At 41.8% G+C, this 19,042-nt stretch overlaps 1 protein-coding gene across 1 annotated transcript in view; it reads left to right on the top strand.

Annotated features, from left to right (window-relative positions):
• Nucleotides 1-19,042, top strand: part of MDN1 (midasin AAA ATPase 1) — a 258,414-nt gene that overhangs the window by 184,055 nt on the left and 55,317 nt on the right. Inside the window, exons 63-70 of the mRNA XM_075202780.1 lie at nucleotides 2,455-3,163; nucleotides 3,280-3,441; nucleotides 3,768-4,038; nucleotides 4,429-4,664; nucleotides 12,789-12,884; nucleotides 13,669-13,763; nucleotides 18,040-18,155; nucleotides 18,245-18,394. Of these exons, the coding sequence (XP_075058881.1) occupies nucleotides 2,455-3,163; nucleotides 3,280-3,441; nucleotides 3,768-4,038; nucleotides 4,429-4,664; nucleotides 12,789-12,884; nucleotides 13,669-13,763; nucleotides 18,040-18,155; nucleotides 18,245-18,394 (1,835 nt within the window). The remainder of the gene's footprint in view (nucleotides 1-2,454; nucleotides 3,164-3,279; nucleotides 3,442-3,767; nucleotides 4,039-4,428; nucleotides 4,665-12,788; nucleotides 12,885-13,668; nucleotides 13,764-18,039; nucleotides 18,156-18,244; nucleotides 18,395-19,042) is intronic.

The following is a 19,042-nucleotide window of genomic DNA, read 5'->3' as shown; positions in this document are numbered from 1 at the left end:
CCAATGTATATCATTGAAAATGTACTGATTTTTGTACTAGAAATGTATTGTTTACTGATGCACTAGGCATATGTTGGAGAAAATCTGTTTTAGTAAGAAAGGGAAATCCCATGCTAATTAGGCTTTTTAATTTGCGAGTGACCAAGACCTCTTTTAGCCTGAAAGCATTGGGTGGGGGTTGTTACCTTTTTATCCCGTCTTGTTAAAAAAGATAGACAGGCTATTTGAATAATGCAACCAGCCTGTAATTTAGGAAATCTCAGAATTATGTGAATTTTATTAAATACAAGATTAGATTATATATTACATCCTGCTGTTAAATATCTGATATTATAACTGTGTGATGCCAACAGGAAAGGGGGCTTGGTTACCCTCTGCCAACATGTGTGTCAGAAACAGTATATATGAGCTGTATTCTGTATTTTAACTGTAGTATACCATCTGTATTTCTGGATGATCACTAATATGTAATGATCCTTGTAAGGACCCTTTGCGCAAATAAACTGCTTGAAGCCTAGTGGTGGCGGCAAGGTTTTCCTACAACTATTGTGCAGTTGGCATTCGCAGTTGGCGAGTGTCTTTTGGCAAGGTGACACCAGTAGGAGTGGTCAGTAATAGTTGGTTACTGACAGTGACAAAAGAGACCCAGATAAATTGTGCAGGAAGAACGCCCTGTCATCCTTTTTCTCCCAACAGACCGGGTGGTCACATTAATAAAAAAAAAAATATTTTTAAACGCACCCATGTGTTCCAGTCGGGGTGTGGACACCCCTGGCGGTATTATTCCTCCATACCTATTCACTATTCACTTGTGCATTATAGTTCCAAGGGGTCTCCCCATCTATGGTGGTCCAGTGTGGATCAGGCAGCTCCTGGTGGTGTTCAGTTGCTTTACACACTCACAAGTGTTACATCCCAACATTTAGGTTTTTTAAATTTTTGACACTTGACCATCCTCATGAAAGTGAACATGGCTGCTTTGTGTTAGGAGTGTGTGGGAATGTCACAATAGACTTTGCCATGTTCCCTTGTGGAGTGTATTGTGCTTCTGAATAGGCAGGCTGTTCCCATCTCCTACAAAGAAAACCATGGATTGTCGCATGCTCCAGAAATACCTGCATTTGGTGGGCACAGGCACACCACTTGCCATGTTAGTAAATTGAAATTGTCCTGCCTATATCAGGATAGTCGGGAAGTATTGCTCAGAGTTGTGTTCACTTGTGAGATGGAAGACCAGCTATATTTGGGCTGCTGCAACCCATTTTTCCACTTGGGGACTGGAGAACAGCAGCACCAGATATCTTTCCAAGAGCTGGCAGAATCAATTAGAATTCTGCCAGGGGACTGCTTCCTAGGGGCCTCAGTGAGTTCCTGGAAGTACTTTGCCGGGACATTTAAAGATAAATTTCCCAGCCCCAATCTTGTGGTGCCAATGAGAAGTGTGGGCTAAGCACTCTCTCACCCAGGCAGTGCGGGAACAGGGGAGACCCCAAGCCACTGAGTGCAATGTTAAAACAGTGAACCAGATCTAGGCTGATTCACGTTGTACATTAACGAGTCAACCCCCTACAAATGTGTATGTAAATAAAAGAAAAGATAAACATCTATGTTAAGTGAATGCATTTGTGTGTGTGTATGCGTTTCATTTCTACCTACCTAAGTGGTGTGTAACAGCTCTTTTTTACTAGCTATTTTTGAGCAATAAACCCAATGCTTATTAAAGATTTTGCTCTATTTCTGCAAAATGCCTGTATCTGCTGAAAACTTATGACCTACTACCCTGCAGTCTTATCCAAAGTATGTGGTCAGGAAGATCCAGCTAGAATAACCAGCAAACAGGTGATGCAGCAGTTACACACCACTAGGAAGAAAGAGATTCCAGGTGCCAGTTGCAGCGGTACTCTCCTGCAACTGGGGCACCACATTATAGCTCAGTTGACACTTAGAATGGGTGGTGTGTGTGTCTGGTGGTCAAGTAACACCAGGTGGAGTGGTCTGTATAAAATATTTAGAGGATACCCAAACTAAATCTATAAAACACCTCACTAGGTGGCAAAATAAGCACATCCTGGCACAGATGTGTTGTTCTATATGCTTCCATCTGTCACAGATAAATAAAACATAGAACTCCTGTTTCATTGGACTCTTCTATTTCCTTTTAAATTATAAGTGTTCGTGATCCAAGCCCTTGCATTTTTTTCCATTTTTACACATTTTCTGTAACTCCCCCCCCCCCCCCCCCCTCTCTGTACAATGCTATTGAATATGCCTGGCATATACATAAAAATACAATATGATTACTTGAGTCACAGTTCAAATTATGTACTAATGACACTCAGGCGTTACATGAAACATTACTCTGGCCAATGTTTGATGTTGGACTTTTGAGATTACTGATAACAATAATGTATGTCTTTACAATGTTCTCTTTCTAATTCCTCATTTTCCACACAGAACTCTGCTGCAGAGAATTCAAAAACTGAAAGCGATTGTAGATAATATTTCCAAAAAGCAGGCCTACCGCCCAAAGAGTCCGACATACAACGCATTGTACCAAGATGTTCACAACTACCTCAACAGCATTGGCAAAGTTTCTTCTACTCAGGACTTTGCAACACGCCTTCTAAAAGCTCTCAATGGGAAGGGCACAAAATCACGACAAGGTATACTTAACTTGTTGTCTGAGGAGGATGCATGGCAGCAATCACATCACCAATTCAGAAAGCGCCTTTTAGAAGAGTATTCCATATATCCTGATATGGTAACTCCTCTTCAGGCAGCCATTTTACAAATGCAACATGGAGTGAGGATAATGGCCTCTGAGCTTTATACCTTGATGAACAGTAACCTTATTTCTCCATCCAGGATAAAGAGTTTGATCACCTGCCTACTGGCTTTTCCTTCTACATCGGATTCTTTTCCAACATATTTCTCACACGCTGACAGTTTGTGTTCTGTTGATTCCCTTGACATTTTGAAAGGCCTTAAAAAACTTTCTCAAAAATATCCAACTAAAGACCAACTATCCAGTGGAAGGGATTTAAGTTGTTGCCTCAGTAAAGAGCAACTGCTTGTTACTGGGTTACTTTATCTGCGCTCTCATATTCTTTCAAAAGGAGATATGGATCTGAAGTCTTTGAAGCTTTTCAGGCACATATGTCAGGTCAGTGTTTCCTCTTTAATTATGCCATATTGCTTTTCAGAAACCTTTCAGTTTTGTTTATTTTGCCTCTATAAAAACGTCATAAATATGTTTGATTTCTTAAACATGTGTTTTAGGCTATTATCAATGAGTGGGATGAGCAGGAGCAGAGTGCTAGAGAGCGTGAACAGGAAGAGAGCAGTTTGTATAAATATAAGAGCAAAAGTCTTGGGTCTGGACTCACTGAAGGCCAAGAAGAGGAGAAGGAGTTCCGAATGTGTTTTCCCCTTTATGAACAGGTATGACCACAGCAAGTTATATCCAGGAAAATAATCTTATTTATCAAGCAAAGAGAAATCTTTGCAGAAATTTGGAGATTAATGAAAAGCACATATGTTTAAGAAAAGATGTATGAATGCATTAACTGTAATTCTAGGTCTTTTGAAAAATTGCAGTTTTATTTTTCTTTCATTTTCAATCTTCTGTAGTATATTTTGTGTTACCGAAGAAATAGCCTTGTGTAACCGAAGGTTAGTGTTTCTTTTTCTATGAATGTACTGTATGCCAAAGTCTGCTGTCTAATTTTGTATGTTTTTAATGTTTGTTCTTTTTCCTTCATCTGAAGGACTTTGCTGATATAACAGTGCAACCCAGTCTGGATGAACATATGGAGACACAAGACTGTCAGAGTCAAGCAGATGACCACAATTCAGTAGTGTCTGAGAGTTCAGTGCAAACCGTTATGCTTATCCATCAGCAACTGTGCTTAAGTGTTGCCAGATCTCTTTGGTACCGCCAGAGTCCAGCACAACACGAAACCAAATATTACCTCAGTATGTTCCTGTCTTGCTATCAGACCAGCGCTGGTCTCATAGAAAATTTGTTCCCACTCATCGGTAAGATTTATTTTATGATGGTTAGTTTTTGTAATGGAAAAATGTAAGTGGCATTGTAGAAGTGGGTAATATGGTGTTTGCCTAAATATTTATAAAAAGATCATGATGGCTATATAGGCACAGTTAAGAAGTTATAGGTATGAGAATCAGTCTGTACAGAGCTCTGGCTCTCTTGCACCACAGCTTTCTGAATTTCCTTACTCCCTGCACTCCTTATTGGCATAAGGTGGCAAAATTGGTGACGTGCAGATTGGGATGCAGTGCCTGGCCCTATTAAGCATACTATTAATTAGCATACTGTGTTCTCTCACTAAAGGACCCCACCTGATGTTATGTTGTGAAAACCTTCTTTTCTTTTGAAACTTATGAGCTTTTATGGTTTGATTCCAGGTGCTGACTTGAATGATGATCTTTTTGGCAACCATTTGCTGGCAAGCACTCTACTGCAGAACACAATATCACACAACACTACCTCAGGCATTATACTGCCGCATGAAGGTCCTTATGACTTTTATCAGCATTCTAATATCCAACAGGTCAGCCAATGCCAACACGTACTGAGCCGCTTCACCTGCGAAATAACCAAGCTGCTGGAAGAATGGCCGGATCACCCTGCTTTGGTGCAGGTAATTACAGAATATTACTATACAGTGCATCCGGAAAGTATTCACAGCGCTTCACTTTATCCACATTTTGTTATGTTACAGCCTTATTCCAAAATGGAATAAATTCCTTTTTTCCCTCAAAATTCTACACACAATACCCCATAACGACAACATGAAAAAAGTTTTTTTTGAGATTTTTGCAAATTTATAAAAAAAAAACAAAAACAAAACCAAGAAATCACATGTACATAAGTATTCACAGCCTTTGATCAATGCTTTGTTGATGCACCTTTGGCAGCAAATACAGCCTCAAGTCTTTTTGAATATGATGCAACAAGCTTGGCACACCTATTTTTGGGCAGTTTCGCCCATTCCTCTTTGCAGCACCTCTCAAGCTCCATCAGGTTGGATGGGAAGCGTCAGTGCACAGCCATTTTCAGATCTCTCCAGAGATGTTCAATCGGATTCAAGTCTGGGCTCTGGCTGGGCCACTCAAGAACATTCACAGAGTTGTCCTGAAGCCCCTCCTTTGATATCGTGGCTGTGTGCTTAGGGTTGTTGTCCTGCTGCAAGATGAACCGTCGCCACAGTCTGAGGTCAAGAGCGCTCTGGAGCAGGTTTTCATCCAGTATGTCTCTGTACATTGCTGCATTCATCTTTTCCTCTATCCTGACTAGTCTTCCAGTTCCTGCCACTGAAAAATATCCCCACAGCATGATGCTGCCACCACCATGCTTCACTGTAGGGATGGTATTGGCCTGGTGATGAGCGGTGCCTGGTTTCCTGCAAACATGACGCCTGTCATTCACTCCAAAGAGTTCAATCTATGGGGCATATTCAATTAACTTTCCGGTTTGCGGTAACGCGCGTTACCGCGAAACCTGCGCAGTATTGCCGGTAATACGGTACCGCAATAACGCGGATTTTCGTACGGAACCCTATGGGCTGCGAACGAAAATCCACGTTATTGCGGTACCGCAGATTGACTTCGCGGCCCGTTCCGGCGCGAACCGGAAAGCTAATTCAATATGCCCCTTTGTCTCATCAAACCAGATAATTTTGTTTCTCATGGTCTGAGTGTCCTTCAGGTGCATTTTGACAAACTTCAGGCGGCCTGCCATGTGCTTTTTTACTAAGGAGTGGCTTCCGTCTGGCCACTCTACCATACAGGCCTGATTGGTGGATTGCTGCAGAGATGGTTGTCCTTCTGGAAGGTTTACCTCTCTCCACAGAGGTATGCTGTAAGTCTGACAGATTGACCATTGGGTTCTTGGTCACCTCCCTGACTGGGGACCTTCTCCCCCGATCGCTCAGTTTAGACGGACGGCCAGCTCTAGGAAGAGTCCTGGTGATTCCGAACTTCTTCCGTTTGCGTATGTTGGAGGCCACTGTGCTCTCTGGGACCTTCAAAGAAGCAGATATTTTTCTGTACCCTTCCCCAGATTTGTGCCTCGAGACAATCTCGTCTCGCAGGTCTATAGACAATTCCTTTGACTTCTTCATGCTTGGTTTGTGCTCTGACATGCACTGTCAAGTGTGGGACCTTTTATAGACAGGTGTGTGCCTTTGCAAATCATGTCCAATCAACTGAATTTACCACTGGAGGACTCCAATTTAGCTGTAAGTACATCTCAAGAATGATCAGTGGAAACAGGATGCACCTGAGCTCAATTTTGAGCTTCATGGCAAAGGCTCTGAATACTTATATACATGTAATTTCTTAGTTTTTTATTTTTAATAAATTTGCAAAAGTCTAAAAAAAAAAAAATTCACGTTGTCATTATGGGATATTGTGTGTACAATTTTGAGGGAAAAAATGAATTTATTCCATTTTGGAATAAGGCTGTAAACATAGCAAAATGTGGAAAAAGTGAAGCTCTGTGAATACTTTCCAGATGCACTGCATGTGAAGGTTACTAGACTACTTAACTTTGCCAAAAATTCTTAAACTTGTCATCTTCTGTGCTCTACAATTGGTGCAGTCTTGTTACAGGAAGATAAAATATGTTTCTTGCGAGTCTGCAGGCATAATTGACAAATACTTAATTAATTTCTTAAAATATAGTACACACCCTCTAACCTTCCTTTTAGTCCATTTGTTACAACCTCTTCATGCTTTATGACGCTCACAAGCAGGGTTGACCTGCATCTAAGCAGTTTCTTGCTCGATGGATTTCATTCACCATTAGTTTGGCTTATGTCCGTGGCTCTTGTTTTGTGCCAGCATCTTTGAAGGCTCATTCCACTAGGGCTGTTAGCGCTGCTTGGACGGCGCGTCATGGTGCTTTGGCGGAGTAGTTGTGCTGGGCGGCAACGTGGTCGTCTGTCCATACTTTTTCTTGGTTCTACAGGTTGCAAGGCTTTGCATTTGCTGATGCGAGCTTTAAACAAGGTGTTGAGCTCAGCTGTTCGAGAGCAAGCCCTCCCTTAGGGGCAGCTTTGGTATGTCCCCAATGTCTCAGTGTTCCCCAATGGTAGGAAACAGTGAAAACTAGTTTACTCACCGTAAAATCTGAATGGCAAAGAAGATGTCCTTGAACTAGCAGATCTGTCCGCATTGGTAGACGGAAGGGGGGTGCTGCTGCCAGCCCCAGAATGTCTGAAAACCATGCCCTGCGAGGCCAATGGGGGGCTATCAGGATTGTGGGAACTCGCTCGCTTTTTAGCACCCGCGGTAGCATGGGAGTAGGAGGGAACAGGTACACTAGCTGGAAGCGCCATGGAACTGTCATGGCATCTGTGAATCTCGCCTGAGGGTTTCAAGCCTTCGTGCAGTATAGAGGAACCTGGTAGTTTAGCCTGGATGCCATGAGGTCGATCTCTGGTGTGCCCCAGCGTTCCACTAAGAGAGCAAAGACCTGCATGTTTAGAGACCAGTCGCCTGGGTGAAATTTCTGTCTGCTGAGGAAGTCGGCTTCCCAATTTTCTACTCCGGTAATGTAAATGACCGATATCTTGGGGACATGATGTTCCACCCATATCATGATTCGTGCCATCTCTGGCATGGCTGCCAAGCTGCAAGTTCCGCCCTGGTGATTTATGTAAGCCAGAGCTGTGGCATTGTCTGATTGAATCTGTAGAGGCTTTTCTGATCGTAAACTCTGAGCCCCCGCATCAACGTCCTGTACACAGTTCCAGGATGTTAATAGGGAGTGTGGCTTCTTGGGGGGATCAGAGACCCTGTAATATCAGAGGCCCTGTTACCCCGCCCCAACCGGACAGACTTGCGTGTGTTGTGACCAAGATCCATGACCAGGCTCGAAGAGACTGTCCTTATTCCAGATTCTGTCTGGATACCCACCACGCCAGAGAAAGCTGTGTGGGTCTGGACAGGCGGATGATCTGTCTCTCTAAATGAACTTGGGAACCTGACCACTTTTGAAGAATCTCCTTCTGAAGCGGTTGTGAATGGAATTGTGCGAACGGCACTGCTTCGTACACTGAAATCATCGTTCCCAGGAGTCTCATGCAACTGAGGAAGAAAACTTTCTTCCTTGCTAGGAGGGATCGGGTCTTGTTGCGAAGTGAGAGGACCTTGTCCTTGGGTAGATATGCTCTCTGGGTCAGTGTGTTGAATGAGACCCAAGAACCGCATCTGTTGCGCTGGAATGAGAGATGACTTGGGTACATTTAGAACCCAGCCATGTGTTTGTAGAAACTGAATAGTAATCTGTATGTGATGAGTTAGGAGCGATGCAGAAGGAGCTTTCAGAAGGAGGTCACCTAAATAAGAAATTATCGTGACTCCTCTCTGGCGTAGAAGGCCCGCCATTATCGCCATGACCTTGGTGAACACTCGGGGCACAGTCGCTAGACCGAAAGGTAGGGCCCTGAAGTGAAAATGGGAGCTCCCCACCGCAAATCGGAGAACACTGGTGTCTCCTCCATATCGGAATATGCAGGTAGGCATCCCTGATGTCTATGAAAGCAAGGATTTCTCCCTGTTCCATTCCGGTTATAACAGATCGAAGTGACTCGAAAATTTCTGAAGCTTTACCTGTTTGTTTAGAGATTGTAGGTTTAAAATGGGACAGAAGTGCCGTCCGGCTTTGGAACGAGGCAGAGGTTGGAGTAAAACCCCTGACCTCTTTGGGGAACCTGGATGATCACCTCGGCTGCCAGCAGCTTCTGGATGGATTCCTGAAGTTCCCTGCGCCTGAGGGGACAAAGGGGAAGGGCCGTGGTGAAGAACCTGTGTATAGGAAATTGGACTAGGTCTATGACGTAGCCCCGGGACACAATTCCTCGTATCCAAACATCTGTGGTGGATGACCACCACTGGTTTTGGAAGCGAAGAAGACGCGCCCCCACCACAGCTTCCCCTGGAGGGAACCTGTCAAGCTGTGGGCTTATAAGCTGGTATCGAGGTTCCTCGCCTAGCAGCACTCCTACCTCTGATAAATGTTCCCCTGGAGGCAGAGGACTGGCCTCCTGACGAGGCACCCCGACCTCAGGGAAAGGACCGAAAACGTCCCTGTCGTGGTCTATTGCTTCCACTGGGAAGGGAGGTGCTTTTACCTTCGATGGCCACCTGGATAACCTTCTCTAACTCAGAGCCGAACAGAGAGACCCCATCAAAGGTCAAGCTTACTAACACTCTCTTTGAATCGGCATCCGCTGTCCAAGAGCGTTACCATAGGATACGAAGGGCTGCAGTAATGCTTCGCTTCCTGAGCAGATTCCGCCAGTGAGGATGTGCCTACGACAGTCTGACCATGTGTAGAAGTGTGAGAAACAGAATTTTCACGTACCTCTGTGGACCGTAACATCACCTTAGTGAGCTCAGCCATTGCTGTTGTCAGGGATCTTGCCCAGAGTGGTTCTTCCATAGCTGTAAACACCTGAGCTGGGTTGTGTCGCTCCTGGATATCAGCGTTACAAACTGTACAAAGAGCTTACATTTGGCACAGATATAATACAGCGCAGCTGAATCAGAGGGTCCCTTGTTTTTTGCTGTCCACTTTTCAGACATACTTTAAAATTGCAAATGATTATAGTTAATCTATATGTAGCAATCTGCTGGCTGTACAATAGGAATTTACCAAGTCTCTAAACTAGGTAGTCCTATAATAAACACCAATCCCCCTACACTAAGTATAATAGTTTTGTATGTGTAAAACAGATAAGCAAACTCCTAATCCTTTAAATGTAAAGCTATATAAACGATACAACAATACCAGGTGAGGAGAGGCAGAGCCGGGCAGCAGCGTACACTCGATCTCCTTGTCCAATATGCCCACCGTCCGCGCCAGGAAATGCATAGGATGTAGATAGGAAGTACCTCCAACTCCTCACGTAATATGGCTGCCTCCGCCGATCAGCGCCTGTAATATTATGGCTGTCTGCTTTATTTCCATCACGCTGTTTTAAGGTTGCCCAGGACACGTGTGCTTTTAGATCAGCCGCTTCGCCTCCTAAGGAGCGCGAACGCTGCTCCAACCCTATGCTGCTCTTTGTCTAGGGAGACAGGAGGGAGGACCTGCCGGCATTTATAACGGGCGAGGAGGAGAGGCTGCTACAGCTTCACTCCCGTCCTCTTCAGAGCTGTGGCCGCGTCCTTACTCGGCCGTCTAAATATGAGGGCTAAAAGCTATAAATGTATATCTGTGCCCCGCAAAAAAACAGCTGCCATTGGCAGACTTGCAAACAAAACTGGCCCCTTCTTGCTCGTATCTAGGGAGATTGCCGGCAGAGGTGGTGGGAAAGCAAGCCGAGGCTGCTTCTTACCTGTGCTGGGACCCAGAGTATCGTCTTATTCACTCCTCTGGGTCTTTAGCTCGAGTCCTGCGCTGCACCTGAAAAAGAGATTAAAATAAAAACATGGAAATTCTAATACTAATATAAGTATAGGCAGGAGCCTATACCGAAGTGACTTATCTCCTAGGCACTTAGAAAAATTGAGGTATCTACAGGAGAGGAGGAGCATAGTACGGGAGGAGTGTAAAGATCAAACAAGTTGATAAGTGCCTAAACTCTTACACTCACTACTATACCCCAATGTCTTGCAGTGTTCCCCAATGGTAGGAAGTTCTCCTGTTATATGTTTTCAGGAGGGTGGTCGTTTCTCGGTTTCTTTCTCTCCTGTGGAGCTTGGTTAGCAACATAATTGAGTAGCCCACAGGATTGGGATATAGAGTATCGACGAGCAGAAACTATGAGAAGATTATTTTTTATTTATTTTTAGACTGCCTGTGTTCTAATTGGAACCTCAATACCCCATGATCTCTGTGTCCCCCAATAGGTTCACAAAAATGGATTTTAATTGAAGTATAAAGTTTCCATTTTCTCTAGCCTACTTTGGGGGACACCAGGGACATTGGGGGTATAGAGTAGGGACGGGGTTGAACTGGCATGTTAAAAACTCAGTTTTGTTTAAGTGCTTGTCGAAATGTGCTGTGTTTGGACTGTGCTGCAGCTCTATTCTATTTCTTGAATCAGGGCATCGACATTCCTGCCCTAAGTGTTTGTCTTCGGAGGACAAAGTTTAGATCCGTGCTTTGCGTACTCGTGTGTAGGACTCAGAATGTGTGCAATACTGAGGATCTTCTAGTTCTCGATGATGCACAGAAGAGAGTGGCTAGCTTCAAAGGTGAATATTGCTCTGCGGATTACGGCTGTAATCCGTCAAGCTTATAGTGGAGCTGGGCAGCCTGTCCCAGAAAATCTTCGGGGCTCACTCCAGGAGATCAGTGAGTGCTTCCTGGGTGGCACGCAGTGGTGCCTGGACTGAACAGCAGTGTCTGGTGGCCACATGGTCTTCCGTGCACATGTTCCCTTGGTTTTACAGGTTTAATGTGTTTGTATTCTGGGTTGCAAGTTTTGGGAGAAAGGTGCTTCATGGCGATTCTTCTGTGCATTCCCACCCGTGATTGCGGCTTTGGGATGTCCACAGTGTCCCCCAAGGGAGGCTAGAGAAAATAAAATTTTTAAACTTATGTATAAAAATGTAAAATCCGTTTCTTAGTCTGTTAGGGTACACCAGGCGCCTACCCTTGATGCTCTTGTTTCTCCTAATGTTTGACATGTCTTGTTTTTTAAGATAATGGTTTGTTTTTTTTCCTGGTATCTGGTTATCTTAAACTGAAGCTAACAGGTAGTGGGGTATGGAGGAGGAGCTAGAGTTAGTTAACAAAGTTTTTAAAGTGCCAGTTTGCCATGTCCATGTCCCCAGTGGACTAAGAGAAACGGATTTTACGTAATTATAAAAATCCTATTTTCTCCAGGTAATTTCCATAATTGCAACCTCCGTATCGCAGCATCTGTTGGGAATTACCTTGGGTATGGCCATATATTGAATGCACTTCTTTACTTTCATAGTTTTGAGGTTAGTCAAGTTATGTATATAAAGTAAACTTGAGAATAAGAAACATATTAGAAATAAAAAATTGGTTTGTAACCATGTTATTACTCCAGTTTTTCTTTACTCCATTAACGTTTCCCATGGTCAGTAGAGGCACAATCTGCTTACAGCGGAATGTGGCAACAAAGAGATTCGGCTGCTTGGCCTAAATGAATCTGCAAGTAATCTGGCTTCTCATCCCAGAAAGTCAGGTCACTTCCAGATCCTTTTGCACGCTGTTCGTTCATTTGGAAGAAAACCAACCTTGGGCAGATAGGGATCATATTCAGACTGCTTTTTTACCATGTTCAATAATGGTTTTCATTTTCAGAGGGATTATTATTGGGAATTGCATTTATTTTTGGGTTGGAGTATTGGTGGAATTTGTATAGTGTATTCTGATGTTCGATGTATTGAGAGATCAATCTACCAATCAAAGTACTTTATAACTGAGCTAAAAGCAGAACTTTAGCTCCTTACTAACAGATCATGTCAACAAAGCATTTCAGCTTTTATTCCATACAATCGTTTTTGAAGCATTTTTGAGTGTTGATTGTCGTCTTGCTTTCTTTGGATTATGGCTTGTATGCATGTTCCACAAAGATTTGGATTGTCCATACTAATAAAACATGTTGCAGCATAAATCAACAAAATCAAATGTAATCATTTTGCTTAATGAAAGAAAAAATGGTGTATCTCCTGCTTGTGGATTTTTTCCTATGTTATTTATCTGTCAAATTAGCCATTTAGTAACTTCATCATTGAGTTGCATGAAACTTTTTTTTTTCTTTGTATATTGTTTGCAGCTTACGGTTATAATTGATCGAATTCAAGGATTTGCGCTATCAAGCCCTCTTTCCAAATTCTTAAATGGTTTAGAGCTGCTTCTAGCAAAGTCTCAAGTAAGTACATTCACAAAGACATTGCTTTTATTACAAATATTAACACTTTTTATACTACCTTTTCAAATTTTTACTTTCCAGTTGTCTGTGGTATAAGAAAATAGCTTGATTGCAATTTCTGGTGCCCATATGTTTTGTTTCTCCTCAACACTAAACTCCTTTCTAGCTATATTTTGTAATAGGTTTTTATGTCACCCTATGTTGAATTTTCTCCATCTACAGTAGGGGGAAATGTTTAAGGATATTATTTTTTAAGTGCTTTAAATAATCATGATTAAAATTGAAGGAGTGAGCCCTACTATTTTAATCTAATTTTGCTTTCATAACCTAAAAATTAAAATACTATTTAAGTTTTCAATATGTAATGTAATATAGTCCGATCATTGAACCCCATCATAATACAGTGCAGTTATATTTTTATTTTAAATTCTCCTTTTCAGTTAAACTTGACATGATGATTGCAGCTTAAAAGCTGCTACTGAGTTAAGCAGAGCTACCCTAGTAGGTTACATCCATATGACTGCAGAAATTTGGGTGTTTTATCCTCTGCATTTTGCTGTGATTTTCTACACCCATTTTCTATTTTGATGTATTTTAAATAAAATGGATAGTGATGAAATTTGTCTTTTAGGTCACCACCCCACCTCCTTTCATGTGGCTTGTAAATCATGAACTTTCAGGACCATATTTTCTTTGTAGATACTAAAATGAATTCGTTATAGATGTTTCGTATAACTTGGAGTGTTTGATATTTTTATTTATTTATTTTTATATATATTTTTAGGACTGGGAAGAAAATGCTAGCCGCACTCTGTCTTTGCGGAAAAACCTTGATGAAATCACTCACCTTATTATCCAGTGGAGGAAATTTGAGCTAAAGTAAGATCATGTTTTTCTGGTTGCTTTATATTTAAAGGTACACTATCTATCTCTTGATTCTAGGTTTTCGCTTTTGATATGTTTTATGTCAGTAGACAGATGAGTGCATTATTAAATGTTTGTTGCACCACTAGCTTCTACATAGATGGTACTAAATGTGGTGCCCTCAGTTGTAGGAGAATAGTCACTACTACCACCAAACTTTTTCACCGGCATCTTACTTCTGGATGGTGTGTATAGCTGTTGCAGCACCTCTTTGCATGTGACACTTGCTGGTTCCTCCTGACTGCTTCCTTTGGTAGCTCTTAAATTTAGGTTACAGGAATACAGCAGATAATAGGCGTGTTTCAGGAACAGAGAAGGTTCTTTAAGAAAAATAGTGTTTACTGCTCAATAGTAGTTCTTAAAAGAACTTAAACTATTAGCAGGTAGTAATTATACATGCACAGAACCATACGCACAATTTGAGATCGGTTACAGATGGAATACTGCCAAAAGCAGTTTGATCTTGTGATCAGGGTGTACAATCTTGAAGATTGGGTAAACTGCACTTAACTACCTAATCAGGACTAGATTTGTCTCGGACAGTAGACAAGGACTTTGTGCTTATGTGCAGTTCATTTCTCCACTGGCTAGTCGCAAGGACAGAGCTTTTAACATATTTCATCCATTTATTAATACTTGGCACGAAGGTGTAACTCAGGCTGCATTACACAGTGGGTTGTTCAGATTGGACTTAAATACAATTTACAGTACTCCTTTGATTCTTAAATAACTGTACAGTTTATCACTGGGACAGTTCCTACTGCTAGGAAGATTCCTTACTGTGAACTCAATAAAACAATGCAGTGGTCAAGTTATGCCACTCTCCTACCTGGGGTCTAGGCAGATTCTCAATTAACATAGGATATCTTGTGCCACAGAGTTAGATAAACGTGCTGTGATCACCCTACCTGAGAAATGTTAGTTATATAGACAGTCAGTTCTTCTTTCCCATTTCTGTGGCAGGGAAGGTGAATCAATAAACAATGAAGCAAAATAAGGTTCTTTTTGTTTGGTTTTTTTTTTTTAGAGTTTTATTAAATTTGATGTATATGTAAATAAAATAGACACTAATATAGTTAACTTGACACACAGCACTTAAGTGGGCCATGAACATAAGGCTGCTAGTAGGAGTAGTTCATAAAAGCAAGGTAGTTATTGGAAATTTCTCAGTGGAAATACCATATATGCATGTCCGGCATCAGTGTGCTCTAAGCTCTCTGATCTCAACTACGGTTTGTGTGACAAATTGGAATTACTTTACCACTATGCCAGGAGGATTGCAGATACTTTAGATGGTTTGACAGATTTGTTTTGCTGTTCCCTCACATTCAATATACCACTTCTGACCACACTTAAAAATCCTACTTGGCTACCAGATAATCAGCGATGGCATCCTCACTTGTAGAGGAACAGTCTCTGCCACCACCAGTATTCTTCCCAGGCACTTTGAACCACTTGCTTTTGGGTGGTCTTTATAGCTGCTGTTGGACCTATTTGCTGGTTACTTTGATGGGATAGTCTTGACTGCTTACTTCGTATAAAGACTGCTGGCTGTTTGGCAGAGTGTTGATGCTGGGTTCAACACAGGACAGCTGGGAGATGAATGAGTGTGTTAACTCTTTTTTGTAAGTCACAGGAACACATCAGATATCGGTGTATCACAGGAACAGAGCACAATCATAAGTTATAGTGATGTTTATTGCTCAGAGATGACTGTTAAAAAAGCTTTTACACAACAGTTAAAGGCCAAGATACTGCACCTCTGATATCCTCCTCATCAGACACTTGTCTGTGCTAATCATCAGACTTTCCTCTTGACTCATTCATAAAAACTATTCTATATGGTTAACTCAGGTCTTCTAAAAAAGGGCAGTGTCATCTGTGTAAGCTTGAGCAATGCCTTCAAACCTTTCCAGCAAATAGTAGACTAGACTGCAGAGTGGCCTGCACTTTGTTCATCCCAAATAGTGTGGCCTTCAACTTGTGTAGGCCAAATGGAGCGATAAATTCCAACCGTACTTGAGCCTCTGTGGTCAGAGATATCTGCCATTATCCCTTACACAAGTCATGAATGGAAATGTAGTTTACTGTGGCCAACTAATCTAACATGATTACCAGGCAGGGGCAAGTGTCTTGTTCTTGGGTACCATCATAACATAGGCAGTCCATGGACTATGCGGATGCTTAAATAATGCCTAGCTCCTGAAGCTCCCTATATTTACTTTCATTCACCTCTGTTGAGACCCAGTAAGCACACTGCCTAAATTGGCCTACATTTGCCAGTATTCAGCTTGTAGGGGGCACTAGACCTGGGGGCCTAAGTTCTGGAAGTAATTTGGGCTAACTGTGCTTGAAGAGGGAGCGATCCATCAGCAAGTACAATGTTAAAAGTGTGAAATAGTCCAGGCTGCTCCGCGGGCAAGAAAAGTGACTCAACTTGGACCCATGCAAATTTAAACCCCCATTTAAGGAGTGTATTATATCTGTGTGTCTGTATCATCACTCCTTTTAATGGTGTGCAACATGTCTTTTGAACACTGTTTTTCCTAAAAATTGTGCTCTATTCCTGGCAAATGCTTATTCTTTACTGAAAGCCTGTGACCTATAGATAAGAACAAACACTATAATGATTCTTCCAGTCTTAGAGTTGTTTAGTATTGAACCCAGCATGCTGAGTTAGCTTCAGTCCTGATCCAAAGTAAGCTGTTGGGAAGAATGACCCACAGTCAAAGAGGTGCAGAAGCAACTACACATACCACTCAAAAGTAAGAAGTTCCAGTTGTCGGTTAATGGAAGCTGTCTGCCTGGTGATGGCAGCACGGTGGCTCAGTGGTTAGCACTTCTGCCTTACGGCACTGGGGTCATGAGTTCAATTCCCCGACCATGGCCTTATCTGTGTGGAGTTTGTATGATCTCCCCGTGTTTGCGTGGGTTTCCTCCGGGTCCTCCGGTTTCCTCCCACACTCCAAAAACATACTGGTAGGTCAATGGGCTGCTAACAAAAATTGACCCTAGTCTGTGTGCGTGTGCCTCTGTCTGTCTCAGTCTCTGTCTGTGTGTGTTAGGGAATTTAGACTGTAAGCTCCAATGGGACAGGGACTGATGTGAGTGAGTTCTCTGTACAGCGCTGCGGAATTAGTGGCGCTTTATAAATAAATGGTAATAATAATAATAACTTCTCTCCTGTAATTTTGAACACCACAGTCTTGCTCAGTTTATAGTCCGTGAATGTCTAGTGTCCAAGTAACACCAATAGGAGTCATCCGTAACAGCAAGTTACTGACAGTAAGAAGAACACCAAGGCAAATCTGTAAAAACCCTTTTCCCATACTGAGTAAAGCAATCCAGTCAAAATTCTACAATATCTGTCATATTGTGCCATCCTAATATAGCACATGATGGTTGGTTACAGATGGGTGCAGAGAAGTCAATACCCAGGAATCCCATCACATGCTGTGAGTATAATATCTTGCAGCCATAAAACTAGGAGCTGTACACAGCGAACACCACTTGTTGTCAGCTCTAGACAAGCAAGAGTTAGTGGTTTTTAATAAAATAAGTTACTCTTAGAGGAAGATGTCTATAAGCTAAAATAAAATATGTGAAGAAGCCTGTTAATTATGTTAAAATCCCTTCAAAAAGGTGACACTGTATTCTGAATCTCAACTCATCCACTCTCTCATAATCTTCCGCCTTAACTAATGTAACTTCTTGCTATCTGGCATTATCATCCATCTTTCACAACTTCAATCCGTCCCCAGTGCGTGACGAGATTGATTTTTCTCTTTCCACCTTCCCTCGCTGCTAATCCCTACACTGGCTCCGATTACTCTACAAAATCTAATGGAAACTCTTCATTTTTACCTACAAAGCCCTGAACCAATCTTCTCTCCACTTAGATCTCTGGCATTTTCTGCATTTCAGGATGAGCCTGTCCACGCAGTGTTGCAAAGTACAGTTTAAAAAGACCTGCCATTTGGTTCAATGAATGAAGGCGTTTGTGTTGCCCAGAAGCTTTATCTAATTTTAGGCTGCAGTTCATTTTTATGTGCATTTATTTTCTATATCTTCTAACTACAACTGACAAGGTTACATTCATTCCTGGTTAATAAGCTTTGCTGGTTAGTTACATTTAACACGTTAGAGTGCTATTATTGTCATTTTCTCTTATTGGTTGAATGCTTTCCATCATTGTACCACTTCTGTATAATAAATCCTGGTTTGTTTATAGCTGCTGGTCCCTGAGTCTCGACAACACTATGAGGCGACATGCTGAGAAAGCCAACAAGCACTGGTTCTCTATTTATCAGTTGGTTGAGAAATACCTGGAAGTGGAGGGGGAGCAAGGTGATATTATATACGTCAGACTTAGTCACTCATCTGGTGTAAAAGAGTTGTTTGACATTGTTTTGTTTTTTTCTGTTGTCTGTATGCAGAGAACAGTGAAGAGCAGACATTGCAGTCTCTTACAAAGACACTCCAGGCATTTATTGAAGGTTCCACCCTGGGGGAATTCAACTCACGTCTTCAGATGCTGCTGGTTTTTCACTGTCATGTATTGCTTGTGCCACAGTCTACCAAAAAAGGTATGGAATTGGTTTGTGCAAGTAATTGTTTGATTTAGGAGACCATCTGATAATGTTTGTTTTGTGTTTATATTGTAAAGTGTCCTGAATTGGGACACAGGTGTGTTTTGGCATAGATTTCTAAAACAAAACAAAAAACATTTTGTTACACTAATATGATTATTATTAGACTTTAAAGTATTTAGCACATGATGTATATGTTTTGTATACCAAAAATAAGCAAAGCATTGGATTTGCAAGCAATGCACAAATAATACATACGGAACCAGAATGCTACTGCCCTACACAATGCAAGAAGAAAAATCAATGTTGGCCTTTTGTCAATACTATATTGTCCGCCAATGTTGGCAAGTTTGTTGCCTGATTAACAGCAGCAACTTCTCAGTACTTGTAAATATATGGAATAGAATAGGCCCATGTACAAAGTCTAGAAGGCTCAAAGGCTTGCTTTAGTAGACAGTTTTTTTTTTTAGGCTGTTAAATATAAATGTGCATTAAAGTAAACTGGAGAAATTAGTTGTAAATTGATTTTTAAGCTATCAGTTAGGACATAAACCTGGCAATGACCGAACCTATGTCACTTGGAATAGAAAGTTAAATGCATCATTGCTGGCACACTTGAGAAGGGTATTTATGATGGAGAAGACT

Source organism: Mixophyes fleayi, chromosome 3 (assembly GCF_038048845.1).
Source record: "Mixophyes fleayi isolate aMixFle1 chromosome 3, aMixFle1.hap1, whole genome shotgun sequence".
Classification (NCBI taxonomy): Eukaryota; Metazoa; Chordata; class Amphibia; order Anura; family Limnodynastidae; genus Mixophyes; species Mixophyes fleayi.
This window is presented reverse-complemented; position numbering and strand designations above follow the sequence as displayed.